This window comes from Montipora foliosa, chromosome 12, assembly GCF_036669935.1.
Source record: "Montipora foliosa isolate CH-2021 chromosome 12, ASM3666993v2, whole genome shotgun sequence".
Taxonomy (NCBI): domain Eukaryota; kingdom Metazoa; phylum Cnidaria; class Anthozoa; order Scleractinia; family Acroporidae; genus Montipora; species Montipora foliosa.
Window position 1 is genome coordinate 41,397,473 of NC_090880.1, and position 16,054 is coordinate 41,413,526.

At 41.9% G+C, this 16,054-nt stretch overlaps 1 protein-coding gene and 1 pseudogene across 1 annotated transcript; one reads left to right on the top strand and one right to left on the bottom strand.

Moving 5' to 3' along the window:
* Nucleotides 1-1,508: 1,508 nt before the first annotated feature.
* LOC137979906 (cholesterol 24-hydroxylase-like) lies at nucleotides 1,509-9,916 on the bottom strand. Its single transcript, XM_068827221.1, has 5 exons — nucleotides 9,887-9,916; nucleotides 7,948-8,113; nucleotides 2,786-3,052; nucleotides 2,121-2,193; nucleotides 1,509-2,028 (listed from the first exon to the last, which is right to left on the bottom strand). Exons 1-5 carry the CDS (start codon nucleotides 9,914-9,916, stop codon nucleotides 1,509-1,511), a joined length of 1,056 nt encoding a protein of 351 aa, XP_068683322.1.
* Nucleotides 9,917-15,186: 5,270 nt separating this feature from the next.
* The window catches only part of LOC137979424 (uncharacterized), a 3,417-nt pseudogene continuing 2,549 nt past the window's right edge, over nucleotides 15,187-16,054 (top strand).

The following is a 16,054-nucleotide window of genomic DNA, read 5'->3' on the forward strand; positions in this document are numbered from 1 at the left end:
GCCTTTTCAGCTGTTTTTGAGACCAAAGGCAGCTTTCTGACAGGGCGAAAGTTCTGATTCACCAGTTCTAGACCAAGTTTCTTCAGTAGAGGAGCAATCAACGCAACCTTCCAGTTTTTTATAAACAATTTAAATTTCCAGAGACGCGTATAATTGCCGCGAACTCATCCACGCACGCCGTCGCTAACCAAGTGTGTATAGGATCCAAGAGACAGCTAGCATTAGATGGCGAACGAATAATGTCACGCAATTTCTCGACGGAGACAAGTGAGAACCGCTCTAGCTTGGCAGTAGATTCAGGGACTAAGTTGTCTACAGGTGGAGCGTCTATACTGTCTTTGCTTTCTCCGATCAGATTAACCTCCTGACAAAAGTACTCGCCAATATTGTCCGACACTTACTGTGGAGAATCATAAGGCGGTAGTAGCTTATCAGAACGCTCTTTACAAAGAAATTAAAAAAGGTAAAGTCTCTGTTACGAGCCTGAAGGCCCATTAAGGCCGGCGCTTATCTCCGGTTTCTGTAGCATGAAGCGACTAGGAGTATTTGTGCTTCCCCCTGGATGGGATGCTAGTCCATCGCAGGGTTACCCCCAGCATTACGCCGGTACCCATTCATACACCTGGATGGAGAGAAGCACCGTGAGAGTAAAGTGTCTTGCCCAAGAACACAACACAATGTCCCCGGCCAGGCCCCGAACCCGGACAACTCGATCCGGAGTCGAGCACACTAACCACGAGGCCACCGCGCCTCCCACAAAACGATTACAAAGAGATTAAACTACTTGAAATAGTTTTTTAGAGTCTCCTGCGCAATCTTCTATCAAATGAGAATAGTTTTTCGTCTTGGCATCCTTCAGATGCGAATTATACTCCCGACAAGCAGCTCGTTATGCGCAAATGTCCAAGTCCAACTTACTCTTTCTCATTTTCCTTTCAAGTTTTCTACGCTTGATCTTCAACTCCTTTAGCTCTTCGTCAAACCAAGGAACCCTTGGTCGTACGGAAAGCGCCTTGCTCTGAACAGGCGCATGTTTATCGAGAATGGAACGCAGAGTGTGATCATAGCTGGAAGTAAGTTCGCAAGCAGGAAGATCATACATGTGCAACATCTGTACTCCATTTCCCTCAATGCTCAAAAATCTAATTGCGTGTTCCATAGTCCAGTGCAAAGTTTCAATTTTACAATTCCATAATCTTAGCGAGTGATGGAGTAACTTGGTACCAAACGTTCCACAAAAAATCGCCAAAACTCTCTCTGTCATCGATTCAAAAATCAACAAAAGCTAAAAGAAGTAAATAGTGCTCAGAAACTACAAAAGTTGGTCATGATTCTACACTCAAAAACGGAACCAAAAAACCCTAGTGGCCTGCGGCCTCGGGCCGTACTCGAGACCTCGGGCACAGTTTTTCCCAATACGGACCTCCCGGCCGGTGAACAACATATATATCTTCCTAAAGCTAGCTTCAAACTCTCAGTGCTTTCCAGTATTTTCCTCTGGAAACTGTCTATTCATGATTAACACCTCTTTTCTTAATGGTGCACAGTACACCACCTCTGGGCTTTACCGTGTTGTTCTGTTCGTGCTGAATCTCATTTTGATCTGGCAACAGCGTCAACTCAAACTCTTGAAGCAACTTCGCCATGACAACTCGAGCCTCAAACTGCGCAAATGTCTGTCCAATACAGAATCTTGGACCCATGGAAAACAGGAAATAAGCAGATCGCAAGGCATTGGTTGAATCCTTGGCTTCAGGAGAAAACCTATCTGGATCAAACTTCTCCGACTCGGGCCAAAGCACTGAAAGCCGGTGTATCATGAACCAACTAAAGAGAAATATAGTTTTGGCGGGGATGAGATGTCGTCCGAAATTCTCCTCTTTTGTTGTTATTCGTGATGTTCCAGTCACTGGCGGATGTAGTCGAAGTCCTTCTTTTAGAGCCTGCCCTAGGTATTGAAGGTTGCCAAGGTCGCTGTATTCCACAAACTGTCGGGAACCAAGGACATTTCCGATTTCTTGCACAATTCTACGGCACAATTAAACAAATCAATATTGGCCTTACCACGGGAAGCTGAGAGAGAAAGGAGAAGCTTAAATTTCTGTACAGTTTTTGCATACCTTTCTTCAACACAAGAGTGCTTGAGAATTTCGTAAAGTGTGAAAGACAGTTGGTTTGCTGTAGTCTCCTGACCTGTTGACAAAATATCATTCTACTTCATAAAAATTGCTAAGAGAAAACACATGCAGTCCAGACGTTTCAAGGATCTAAGCATAGTAAACTAAATAAATTAAGACTATTGATTTTTATGAAACAAATTTTAATGAACAGTACGTATTTTTTGGCCGAGCGCTAGGCCATGGTGTTGGTAAAGAGAGCTAAGCTCTTCTCAAATATCTCTAACAGGGTTCAGTGAAAAACACTTTGTCAACACAGAGGCTTCTCCGTTGCGATTATAAGTTTTTAAAATTTGTTGAATTGAACTTTAGTCCAATACCGGAGCGAGATTACAAAGAACCAAACTTGAAGACGATTCTCATCGAGAAAGCATCAGGAGATGCCACGATTTTGTTTTGATTAACTTACATTTTTATCACACCGGACTGGTTAAGATGTTGTCTTCTGCACAAACTTATAGCGATCACTTACTTCTCATACACTAAGTACGTTAGCTGGTAAACTAATCTCCAACGACGCAACCTTTTTTGCTCTACATCCATCATTATTTTTACATCAACCTTTCTAAAAGTAAACAAAAGAAAGCAAAACAGAACAAAAAACTGACCTGCAAAAAAGGTGACAAACTCATCGACAAGGTACTCTAAAGTCAAGGTGGGGTCTGCTTCTGCAACACGCAAGATGTGATCAAGAATGTCAGAAGGGGTATCCTCTCCACGAGAAATAGCTTCCCGTCGTTCTTGGATCACTTTCTTTCCATAATCGTGAAGGAATTTACTTCCTTTTGACAATCGTTTTCGTATAGGATATGATGATAATTCTAGTGGCCACAAGGGCCGAATAAGACTTTCTTGGACTTCCTTAACACAAGAAACTATTGTCAATGCGCATTTGGAAAAAAAAAGAAAAAGAAGATAGAATTCTTTTCAAAACCCTTGAAAGAACATTCAAAATCATCAGGACTATTGAAACTAGTAATTTTATTAGTCATAGCCAAGAATTCCTTACTGCATTCTTCTCATGCACTGGCCACCTCCAAAATACTTGCTTGATACCCAAAACAAGTAGATCTGCATGGAGCTCGAGGCTACCCTTGCGATATTTATTTATCACGGTTAGAGGGATAAGGTAAAAATAAAATAGCCCCAGCATGCAAATGCCCTTTTCTTCAACATTTTCTATAGAATATACAGTATTCATTCAAAACATTATTTAACCAAATGATTAGTCCCACAAATTTGGTGTAAACTGAGGGTCAGAGAATATACTGCCAAGGCAGGGACAATACCCACCACCTGTATGGACTACCTGATACCTGTATTGTGAGGTAGGCATAGTTGCTGGTATAATGTCCTGGGGCCAAGTTAACCCAGTCCAGCGATGTAACAAAATGCACTCTACTTGAGAGGGCTTCAGCACAGGCCTGAAGGGGTGCCGCAAGCAGCAATTCCCCACGCACAGTTTATTAAAGAGGACTAAGTAGATTACAGGCAGCTGATAGGACAAACAATAGATTAAAAGAACCAGAGAGCAAAACAGCAAGGAGGGTGGGGGGGGGGGGGGGGTTAAAAATTGCTGTAAGAAACAAAAGAACTCGAGCTTTCTGAGGAGATTGATTAAAAGAGCCAAATGGGTAATCACACGAAGGGAAGTTGTAGCAGTCCTACCCAGGCTCCATCCAGTATTTGCTTACTGGCATTAACTTCTATTTTATTCTAAAAACAATATAAATATATGCAAGATAGCTCATCACAAAAAATTTTCTTGAAAGACTCTGGAAAATCCAGTTAATTATCCTCCATTTTTACCAAATTTATTCATTCACTCTCATGAAAGGGAAGGATACCAGAGGTTTTCCCTATTGAGGTATCTGCTCGCAGCCCGATGTAAGTGACAGAGAGCCAACTTTAATGCAGTGCTGGAAATTAGCAGTTGTCTGGTTGCTCCCGACGACCAGAAAGTTAACCAGGCGAATAGTTTTTGGTAAAATGAAAAGGTTGGTTGCATGAAGAAAAAACAATGGAAAATCCAGCCAAAAATAGAAAATGCATTACATGAGCAATACAGGACTCACTCTTGTTTTCTATTGTCAGTGTCCCATGCTAGTGTGAAGTTAACAATAATTAATTTGCAGGAGTTGATGTTTTGAGTATCTGTGGCTTTTACAAAAAAATGGTCAGATAGGAAAATTCAAGAGCCAACGTCACAAACATGTACACAGGGATGGAGATCACAGACTCCACTTTGAAAATACTAAAATTTAAACCCAGACTTCCATAAAGAACCAGAGGTGCACACTAAGAACTATGGTATACACAAGCTCCAACACTATGCGGTTGCATCTCAACATGGAATGCATTTAATCATAGAGGGTTTCCTGATGGGCAACCAAGCATTTATCAGGGCAACCAAATTTACGGGTTACATTGCCTGCCTTTTGAAACAGGGACAAGTAGGAATTTGTTTTTATTTCGAGCACTGTTGATGAGGGAGGAAAACCCTCAGAGTCAGATTGAGATCAACTGAAACTCAGCCCACATATGACCTTGGGGAAGAGGGTTGAACCTGGGTCGCAGAGGTGGAAGGCATAGTTAATAACTGCTAAGTTAAGTCCTGACTCCTCCCTTTGATAGAGATATTGCTAGGATCCCTTAACCTATCATCTTAACAAAATTATCTATAAAAAATGCAATAAAATATTGCCACCTTTAAAGATGTTTGGTATCTCTTTGCAGGTCAGTATCAAAGACCCTGGAGATCTTTCTCCAAGGGTGTTCATGTAACTTAAAACCAAACAAATTATTAGTGAATCTTTGTGAGTGGTCCAGTAACAAATGGTTGATTTTCTGCTTGCACCTTAGTAAAATATTTCAGTAGCAAGGACCGTGGAGGGGGAGTGTCTGGTAGGGCTTTTTTTGGTTGGATTAATTTTTTTAGGGCTCCAGAATAAATAGGATAGTGTGCAAATGCATGATAAATGGCGGAACAGTGAACTCCAATGCTAGTGTGTCCTGTGGGTGGCCTGTTTCTCAAAAGTCCTGAAACTTTTCGGGCTTATTTCTTTTTCATCGAACGGATGTTGAAGTTGTTTGTCCGGGCGTTTAGAGCCTGTTTGCATGGAGATGTGTAACCCGTCTGTGCATATAGAGTTTATTTTTTTTTTCAGTCTCACGTTTTCATGACAGGTCGCGTTTTGCCGTGTAAACTCTAAACCCTTGTAGGTGAGGTAACCCTCCAACCCGGGATTGGCTCGTTTCACAATATACTACCTATGGCGGAGGCGTTGCAGCATTGAAGCCAAAGCGCTGAAAAGTTGAAGCAAGTGAGATTAGAAGAGCATAAACGCCAAAATGTGTCCTTCACTCACGATTTTGCATGTTTACGTTCTTCGCGACCACGCAGTAGCCTCGAGAAAGGTCACCCCGGGACCCAGGGGTGGTAAGATTGCATGCAAACGCGAGCTATTTTTCGACCCCCCCCCCCCGGTTTACCCGCTCATGAGTCTTTGACGTCATTTTCTCCTTGATCCTGCAATCTCAAGATTGTAAAGTCAGTAATGGCGGACCATTAAATAGGAAAATGCCAGTTAAAATGAACAGGTGTCTTTTTGAAAACAAGGTTCAAAACTTGGGTCATTTTGTGCTAAGTAATCCAAAGAAAAACAAAAATTGATTTTTTGGTCATAGTAGCACTTTAAATGTCTGAGGAGAGAGTGGTGCCATCTGCAAATGGTTAAACTCTTTAATCTACACCACACAGGATAAGCCCCATAAGTTATGAAATGTTCTCTGTCGTTTTTTCTCATCCCCTGTACCTTCCTTTTTCTAGAGCTGGAATATCTTTTATGTTCGCCGTCTCTTTGTTGCTGTTTGTTGATTGCCATTTTGGATAATCAGTTTTATTAAAAACTGGATCATTGGATAATGCAATTCGAGAGTTTTGATTGGCTAAGCCATCATGGGTTATGAGCCATTATACCATGATCTACAAACACGGCAAGCATATGCGTGATGTTTTGGGCCTTTTTATTTTTATTGTAGTCTAGTTTTCTATATTTTGGGGGAGTTTTTAATAAAACAATTATTCCACCCGCACTTGTTGGATATGAGATGATTATAGCCAACTCGGCGCTACGCGCCTCGTTGGCTATCTATCATCTCATATCCAACAAGCGCGAGTGGAATAATTGTTAAGTATATGAATGAATTGGAACAAAAGAAGAGCGTGAAGCGACCTCTTTTACAGTGCGCCTTCGTTTTTGGGAAATACAGGTGCTGATGTAGCGCATGTGATGCGCAGAACGGGACTTTCACATGACGTCACAACTGCCATATTCCTACTCCAGACTAATTCTCCACGATGATATGCTTGAAATGATATATGAATTGGATCATATATGAACTGCGGATATGAAATCAAATGAAGCTATACACCTCTTTCATAATGGCGGCCAAATCAAATATTCTTTTGTTTTAATGCTAATAAGCCCTACTAGCCTCGCTACGACGAGCAAATGGGATGGATGGGTGGGTCCGGGTTAAAATTGAGTGAGACATGACGACGAGAGAGGTGAATTGAAAACTGGGATGACGTCATGAAAAGCAAAATTGAAATTTGTGACGTCAGTCAAAATTTGAGCAGTCTGGCGGATCGAAAGAATGTGAAAAGGTAGCTGTAAAACGACGATAAAACGATAAAGGGGATAAGATAACATCTCAGGTATTCTGTTATGTGGGATACCTTTGCTTAACGTTAATTGTCAGTATCGTAGCTAACCAACTAAAGCATCCATTTGGATATCTTCCGCGAGTGCAGTTTATAAAAGATGATACGCGACCTACAGATGAAAAAACCGAAGTATTACACTATGAATAGGTTAAATTTAGACTGCTGCATTTCGTTTTTAAGATCGGCGTGTCAACACTGGTGCGTGGAAGAGATGTCATGCGTCATGGACAATCATACCTATAATTTTACTTATGCACATGTTTGTCTTAAATAGGGGCCTTCCTGGGGAGAGAAGTGTTCCATTTCGCGAATGGTTTGGCAATCTTGGAGAGCTGCGCTCACTAATCCCACAGGATGCAAGTTTGCTTGTAGTTACTGCCACTGCCACAAAGGCAACCAGAGAAAAATGTTTTGACACACTTCAACTGGGACCTCAGATTGTCATCATTGAAAGAAGTCTTGACCGTCCAAACCTTAAGTATGGTACTTTGTATGTCAACAAGAGTCAGCCATTTGAGCAACTATTTGCTGAATTAATCAGAGAACTCAGGAAATGTGGTGAAAAGACCGAAAGAACATTGATTTATTGCCAAACACGTAAGCAATGTGCAATTATATTCAGAACATTCAATTTGTTTTTGGGTGCCAAGTTATACAAGAACAGCAGAAACCCGAAAAACCGAATTGTTGAAATGTATCATGCAGGCACTCCACCCACCGTAAAAAAACACATTGTAGACAACCTCTCACATAATGAAGGTTAAGTGCGATGTTTAATTACAACAATTGCCTTTGGGATGGGTGTAAATTGCAAACAAGTCAGGAAAATATATCACATGGGTCCTTCAAAAAACCTGGAATGCTATGTACAAGAGAGTGGTAGAGCAGGGAGGGATGGCCTGCCTGCTGTTTGTATTTTACTGTACAATGGAATAGTCTCACGCCATTGTGAACAAGATGTTAAGGGCTACTGCAAAACAGACCAGTGCAGGAGAGAAAACGTATTTGCACCTTTTGGAGAGAAGCCTTATCGAGTTGTACCTAAACATTTTTGCTGTGATAATTGTGCATCCAAGTGTTCCTGCGGTTCAGACAGTTGCATGGATGCATTTAGTGTGGATCTTTCCTCAGTGATAGAGCCTTCTGGTCCATCCCAGGTAAAATCAAGACCTGTCTCTGAGGAGGATAAAGTGTATTTAAAGAATGCCTTAAAATAATTCAGGAAATGTGAAATTAACAAACAGTTGACCAAACTAGAACAGTTAGTAAGTTGTCCAAATTTGCTACTTGAACTTGGTGACTTTTTTATTGATCAAGTTTTAGAAAATTGCGGTAGGATTTTCAGTGTTCAAGGTGTTCTTAATTACCGTATTTATTCGATTAAGCGCCCAACCTCGAATAAGAGCCCACCCTTTAGGTAGGAAAATTTAATAAGCGCCCAGCCTCGAATAAGCGCCCACCCCACCCCCCAAAAAATAATTTTGAGCGCCCAACTTCGAATAAGCCCCCCCCCCTTCCCATCCCCCAAGGAAAATGATTTCGCAAAAAGCGCGGGCTATACACGAGCAAAAATGGAAGGCAGCGCAGCTTTCTCCATCTTTTATTGCAAGTAATGGCTGGGTCTAGAAGTTTATGGGTAGGAATGGGCTGTCTGTGAGGCGCTGAACCACTGAATCACAAAAAGACCTGGAAAGACTCATCGACAAGCTTATTGCCTATATCTTACAAGTAAGACGACAGCGTAACAGGCTTTCCTACAGTCATAGTGACATTATTGCCATGGATGAAACAGCTGTCTGGCAAGATATGCTGTTAAGCACTACAGTAGACAACGTTGGGGAAAAATCGATTCGACTGAAGACAACTGGATGTTATAGATTCGACTGAAGACAACTGATGATAATATTATACAATAATAAGGGGAAAAAACTCAACAGTGGTGATACATAATTATGATATCTTGTTGTAAATCAAACTTATTTGAAAATGTGTGCTATCAACAGAGGCAGAGCATATTCTTGAGCTACTAGTAACATTCCAGCTTTCTAAGTCATGGACAAAATGAATTTTAGGCCAAACTTGAGAACTTCAGAGGGCCACATAAATAGGAAACAGTTTTTCAAGTTGGGCTTCTCAAAGTAATGAATATTACTGATAACTATTGTAGAAGATGATCACTTATCTTGTACATTGAGATTCAGGTTTTAACTTACTGGTACTTGTTTTTGCATTGCGTAGGCTATGCTTCTATAAACGAACAAGGTTGAAATGTTTCAACCAACAACATATACTTCATTGGATTATGTCTTGTCTTCAGGGTTTCATGTACATCAAAAACTATTGACTTTTGGCTCACAGCATTACTTACATGTACTATTGGTCAGATTTGCACAATTTCTCTACTTCTAAAATCAAAGATGAACAAAATAAATCAGCCCGATCATGGTAAAGAAAGAAGGACATTGTGTCAGGTAGAATTACTGTAGTTTCAATATATCAATAAGGGATCATGAAGAACATGGTAAGGGTATGTCGTCAATCTAGCGTGCCCTTCTCTTCATCTCAATGTACTTTTTGTGGCTGTTGATCCACTTGTGCAGATCCCGGACATTGAAGTTTGACAGAAATGAGGACTTCATTCCTCTATAATGACGGTATGTCCGGCCTGCGATATGTTGCATGGCCCTGTGGTCGACAAGGTCCTTTACAATTTGTTTTAAGTCTTCCACTGCAGGTTGTGCAACATGGCCCCCGGAGCGCTTGTGAATTTGTAACTCTGCATCAAACCGGTCCATCAGTTCTTTAGTGATAGTAATTGATTTACAAATCCTGTCTATAGACTTGCGGGAGGCATTTGGTCCAAGTTTCTTGACTGCTTCTTTCAAAATCCTGTTAAAAAACTCTATGCGTTCATTTATTCTGGTTTCGAAAGCAGAAAGCTGTAAATTTCATCCTTTTAAACCCCGAGTTTGTCAGGTACTCGAACTCGAAGCTTCTCGTCAGCCGCCATATTGGATTCTGCATTGATAGCAGCGTTTCATCCACTACAGCAAAAATGGACCTTTTATGTAGGAGAAGTCGCCAATGGACAGCAATTCCTTTGATGAGGAAGTGAATGAGAGGTATAGAAAATAATTTTGGGCCTTTCTTTGATCGAATACGTGCCCTCGATACGTTTCCATCTTGGATCATAAAGAGACTCATGAATTAAAACTGATTTCTTCCTTGTTGCAGTCGAAGACGGTCATGTGGAAAAAGTAAAAAGTGCAGTAAGCCCAATGCTAACCCAGGGCGATGTGATTCGAAGAGAGTTTTTCATGAGTTTTGGAAAAGTTCAACTTCACACATAGCTTTAAAAAAGAAGGGACAGTTAAATGAAGAAAACAGGAACACAGAAGAACTTCTCACCAAAAAGGCTCGCCTGGATGAAGTTGGTAAATATCACTGTGTATATTCATTATTGAAAGGCTTTTGAGTTTCACCTTTTTCATATTTTTACAATAAGGACAAATAAGCTTAATTAAATTATTTTTATTTTTAAGCTTAAATTGTTAGGTTTGTTGTCTCGTTTTTGACTAGCAACTGACTTTGTTGTTACAGACAAGCAACTAGAAACCTCTGTAGCTCAAAAGGAAGCAGCTGAAGTATTGTGTTAGCGTGAACTTTGGACTGTGTAGGCCGTGCGCAATAGAGACTGGGGGGAGAAGGAATAAAACATGTCAGTCGTTGATTAACTTAGTTTCGTCCTGTGTCTTAAAGTTGGATAACGCTTCATAGTGTCAGAAGTGGTAGCTTCACATTAGCTTTGAACCTTCGCTACGCTTCCATCGAACTGTGAGTTAACCGTTGAGTTTGTTCGGAAAGCAGAAACAAAAAGGACAAACAGGACAAAGACGTGTCAACCGCCGAGCACGAGGTTTCTCCCGGTGCGATTTCCTCGCAGCAAAATCCACCGCCCGTAGCTCAAGCACTGGAAGCCGCACCAGAAATCCAACTGGTCGCAAACTTTCAAGTCCCTCCACCGGAGAAATTTTCATTCAAGCCGGAGGACTGGCCGAAATGGATTCAACGATTTGAACGCTTTCGCAAAGCCACTGGCCTCGAAAAGCAAAGCGGCGAAAACCTAGTAAACACGTTAATTTATGCAATGGGCGATCAAGCTGATGACATTTTCCTTTCATTTGAGCTCACAACTGAAGAAGAAAATGATTACAATCAGGTAAAAGGCAAATTTGAGAACCACTTCATTGTGAAAAGAAACGTAATCTTCGAGCGAGCAAAATTCAATTCCCGAGTCCAGCGAGAGGGGGAATGTGTTGACAGCTTCATCACAGATTTGTATGGCCTAGCGAGGTGCTGCAATTTTGGTGCGTTGAAAGACGAATTGATCTGCGACCTCATTGTCGTGGGACTACGAAATCGCGACCTCTCGGAAAGGTTACAACTCGATCCGAAGTTAACTTTAGAAAAAGCTACAAACCTGGCAAGACAACGCGAATCTGTAAAACACCAACAAAGCACACTTGATGGTGGATTTAAATCGAAATCAGTGGAAGTTGACAGTATCGCTAAAGGAAGAATCAAGAAAAAGGAGAAAATTCCTACCAAAAACTCTCCGGCAAAACCCAATTCAAGCCAAAACTCAAGTTCAAACAACAAGCTTTCGAAATGTTCAAGATGCTTGGGAAACCCACACCCAAAGAAAGTCTGTCCAGCCCGTCTTTTTAAGTGTAGAAAATGTCAGAAGATAGGACACTGGGCACAAGCGTGCAAGAGTTCAGCATATCCAAAATCGGGAACTGTTTTTGAAGTTGACACTGAAGAATCATTTTTCCTCGGTGAAATAGTAGAGTTAGACGAAGTGCAAAGCAATAGCAAGACACCGTGGACTGCCACGATATCGGTGAATGGAAAACCATTGCTATTCAAGCTTGATAGTGGTGCTGACGTAACAGTGATGAAGCGTAACCATGAAGCCTTATCCAAAATCGGGAACTGGTTTTTGAAGTTGAGACTGAAGAATCATTTTTCCTCGGTGAAATAGTAGAGTTAGACGAAGTGCAAAGCAATAGCAAGACACCGTGGACTGCCACGATATCGGTGAATGGAAAACCATTGCTATTCAAGCTTGATAGTGGTGCTGACGTAACAGTGATTCCACGCCACAATTTTCTCGAATTGAGCCAAGCACGGTTACAACCTACCACCAAGGTTCTATTAGGCCCATGCAAATACCGAATGAACTGTAAGGGAGTGTTCAGAGCTCGTCATACCAATGAACTTAAGTCCATTGAAGAAGATATTTACGTTGTAGAGGATCTGTCTCGACCACTCTTGGGCAGGAATGCAGCAGCCAACTTGAAACTCATAAGCAGGGTGTGTGAGTTAACCAGTGACGACTATAAGGCAAAAGTAATGCACGAATATCCAAGGCTGTTTACTGGTCTGGGAAAAATGGAAGAAGAGTACACCATCAAGCTCAAAGATGGATCAAAGCCCAATGCCACTTTATGCTGAGACCAAGAAGGAAATTCAAAGGATGCTTGAAACTGGAGTCATCTCACACGTTGAGCAACAAACGGAATGGTGTGCGCCAATGGTAGTGACCCCCAAGCCTAATGGTCAAGTAAGAGTGTGTGTTGACATCACAATGCTAAATGAGTACGTACAGCGCGAGAATCACCCGTTACCCTCAGTTGACGTCACCCTAGGAAAGCTTGCAGGAGCAAAGTACTTCACGAAACTGGATGCAAATTCTGGATTTTGGCAAATAAAGTTGTCCGAAAGTTCAAGACCAGTAACCACCTTCATTACACCTTGGGGTCGGTATTGCTTCAACGTTCTTCCCTATGGGATCAGCTCAGGTTCCGAGAAATTCTAAAAGTGCATGGGTAGAATCCTTGAAGGATTGGAAGGAGTTGAATGACACTCAATATCGACAAGTGCATTTTTAGTGCCCCAAAGATCAAGTTTCTTGGAAACGTGGTCAGTGCTAACGGAGTTGAAGCAGATCCAGACAAAATGACAGCTATTGCTAACCTTCCAGCACCAAGCAACATTCATGACGTGCGTGTATTCCTCGGTATGGTGAACCATATGGGCAAGTTCGCAGAGCACTTAGCTGACAAGACAAAACCTCTTCGTGACCTGATGCAGAAAGAGAGCCAGTGGATCTGGGGACCGCCACAAGAGAAAGCCTTCCAAGAAATCAAGTCTAGCTTAACAAAAGCACCAGTCCTAGGATTATATGATCCCAACAGAGAAACAAAGATTTCTGCTGATGCATCATCTTTTGGACTTGGTGGGGTCCTCCTTCAAAAGCAAGATGATGAAAGCTGGAGACCAGTGGTATTCATATCCAGAGCACTCACCCCAGTGGAGTGTAGATATGCGCAAATCGAAAAAGAGGCCTATGCCTTGACCTGGGCATGTGAGCGATGCAGTGACTACATCGTGGGTAAATCCATCATTGCAGAAACGGACCACAAGCCACTGGTGCCGCTCCTTACAAAGCGTGCACTGAATGACGTCCCTCATCGGATACAGCGTCTTCGGATGCGCTTCATGCGTTTCCACTTGAAAGAAGTCATTCATGTGCTTGGAAAGGAAATGTACGTGGCTGACGCACTCTCTAGAATCCAGCCAACCAGTTCTGAGTGTGAGACCACCATAAAGGAACAAGAGATGAACATATATCTCGACAGTACTTGACTCACTCCCTGTGTCAGACATCAAGTTACTACAAATCAAGGAGGCTCAAGATGAAGACACCATTTGTAAGGAGATTAAAGATTATTGCCTTGAGGGCTGGCCGAACAAGTTTAATCTTCATGACGCACTGAAACCGTATTGGTCAGACAGAGGAGAGCTAAGTGTAGTTCAAGGAGTACTGCTAAAATCATCAAGAATTGTTATCCTATCATCCCTTAGGTTAGAAGTCCTGGACAAGCTACACGAAGGACACCAAGGGATAACTAAATGCAGAGAGCGAGCTAAAAGTTCTGTTTGGTGGCCACGTTTAAGTCGTCAGGTACAAGATATGGTGGAGAACTGTAAAATCTGTGCAAGGCACCGAGTAATCAGGCCAGAACCACTCATGCCAACACCCTTCCCTGAGCGTCCGTGGCAAATGACTGCAACTGATCTCTTCGAACTCGATCATATCACTTACTTGATAGTGGTTGATTATTTCTCTCGCTATGTAGAGGTAGCGGCAATGAATAAGAGGACCAAATCGTCTGAAGTTATCAGAGCGCTCAAGGCGATCTTTGCACGACACGGCATTCCAGAGGAAGTCAGGAGTGATAACGGTCCACAGTACGCATCAGCAGAATTTACCCAATTCGCAAAGGACTGGGGATTTAAACATGCAACAAGTAGTCCCCGCTTCCCACAGGCAAACGGCGAGGTTGAACGAGCAGTGAAGACTACCAAGTCTCTTCTGAAGAAAGAGAAAGACCCAACCAAGGGACTGTTAGCATACAGATCTACCCCACTTGCTTGTGGACACTCGCCAGCAGAGCTACTCATGGGACGGAAAATCAGAACCACCGTTCCAACTTTTCATACAAATTTGGCCCCAAGTTGGCCTGACATCGACAAGTTGCGTCAAAAAGAAGCAGAGAGCAAGAACAAATTGAGGACCAACTTCAACCAGCGTCACAGATCTGTTCCGCTAGAGCCACGGCAACCCGGCACCCAGGTGTACATTAATGACGGGAACACCGCAGGAACAGTTACGGGAACAGTTGCCAGTGCAGCAGAAACACCAAGATCCTACACGGTTGAGACAGGTAGAGGCACAGTGAGACGGAATCGATCACACAGCACACCAGTTCCTGGAGACAAACCGGAGATGCCGAGTAGCAAGGAACCTGTGTCTGTAGACAAGCCGCCAACACCTGTGAAGTCCCTTCCCTCATCCTGTATATCCTCAAGGCAAAAGAGACTAACCAAGCCTTCGCTTAGGTGGAAGGAGAGTTTAGGACTTGCATGATTCAGATTTGTTATATGTTTGTTTTAAATCTCAGACAAGATCTAGTCGTCGTTTCTTATTTTTGTTTGCTGTCTGAGATGAGAACCTTAAGTTGTTTGTAATCTTAAAAAAGTTGTTTGTGACCTTGAAAAGGGGAGATGTTGTGTTAGCGTGAACTTTGGACTGTGTAGGCCGTGCGCAATAGAGACTGGGGGGAGAAGGAATAAAACATGTCAGTCGTTGATTAACTTAGTTTCGTCCTGTGTCTTAAAGTTGGATAACGCTTCATGAAGAGGAGCTTGAAAGAAGTATGCATGATAAGACAGTTCAAATGGAACAGCAAGAGGAGAAGATCAATGAGTTGAATGAGCAGTACAACAAATTTAAAACTTTACTTGAGCAGAAAGGGTACTCTGTTAGTAGAAGACAAAATACCAGTACAACTTATGAAATGATAACAAATGTTAACTCTAGTACTAGGTATAGAAGAAGACACGAAACCAAGAATGTCTTGGAGTTTATACATGGTGGAAAGGAAGGAGCACTGTATGGGGCTTGGGATTATGTTTCATTTAGTTTTGACAATCAAACTATGGATAGGGGTTCAAACGAGGAAAATATCTCCAGGGCTTGCTTAACAAGACAACGAAGGATTATCAAAATTCAGAAGAGTCTTTAAAGCAAGCTGTCCTTATGAAGTACCAAAACTTTTTATCTAGGAGAAAGTATGCCCTTGTCTGTAAAACTCAGTCCTCAGTTTTTGATCCGAATTCTGACGTTTGTGTACTTCGCAACATGAAATGTTTAGGTATACAGACTTGAGGGTACCGTGTATAACTATTTCTGATAAGAACGTGGAGAATTTTGTGAGGAGTCTGGACATTGGCCATGTTAATCAAATCCCCAATTCGCCAGGTGTTTCTAGAACAATAACTGGGTTGGTATTTATGATTATTGATTTGCACCTAAGACTTCCTCATATGTGTCCTAAACGTATTTGGTTCAATGAGAACACAAATCACTTCATATTTCAATTTTCTGATGATGGGGCTCCTGAATCAAGCCAGTTAACTATGTCAATTGGAAGTCTAACATCTTGGAACTTTGGAGACAGGGTAAGAAGCAGAGACTTTCAATATATTTTACACTGTGTAAGCTTGGGGGAAAAAGATG

What these genes read in the sequence shown, in the direction of transcription:
- LOC137979906 (XM_068827221.1), bottom strand. Translation starts at nt 9,916, where the DNA reads ATGGCGGCTGACGAGAAGCTTCGAGTTCGA. An exon ending in GTTTGTCACCTTTTTTGCAG is followed by an intron (nt 2,194 to 2,785) that starts GTCAGTTTTTTG and finishes TTTTGTCAACAG; the next exon opens with GTCAGGAGACTACAGCAAAC. An exon ending in CACTCTTGTGTTGAAGAAAG is followed by an intron (nt 2,029 to 2,120) that starts GTATGCAAAAAC and finishes ATTGTGCCGTAG; the next exon opens with AATTGTGCAAGAAATCGGAA.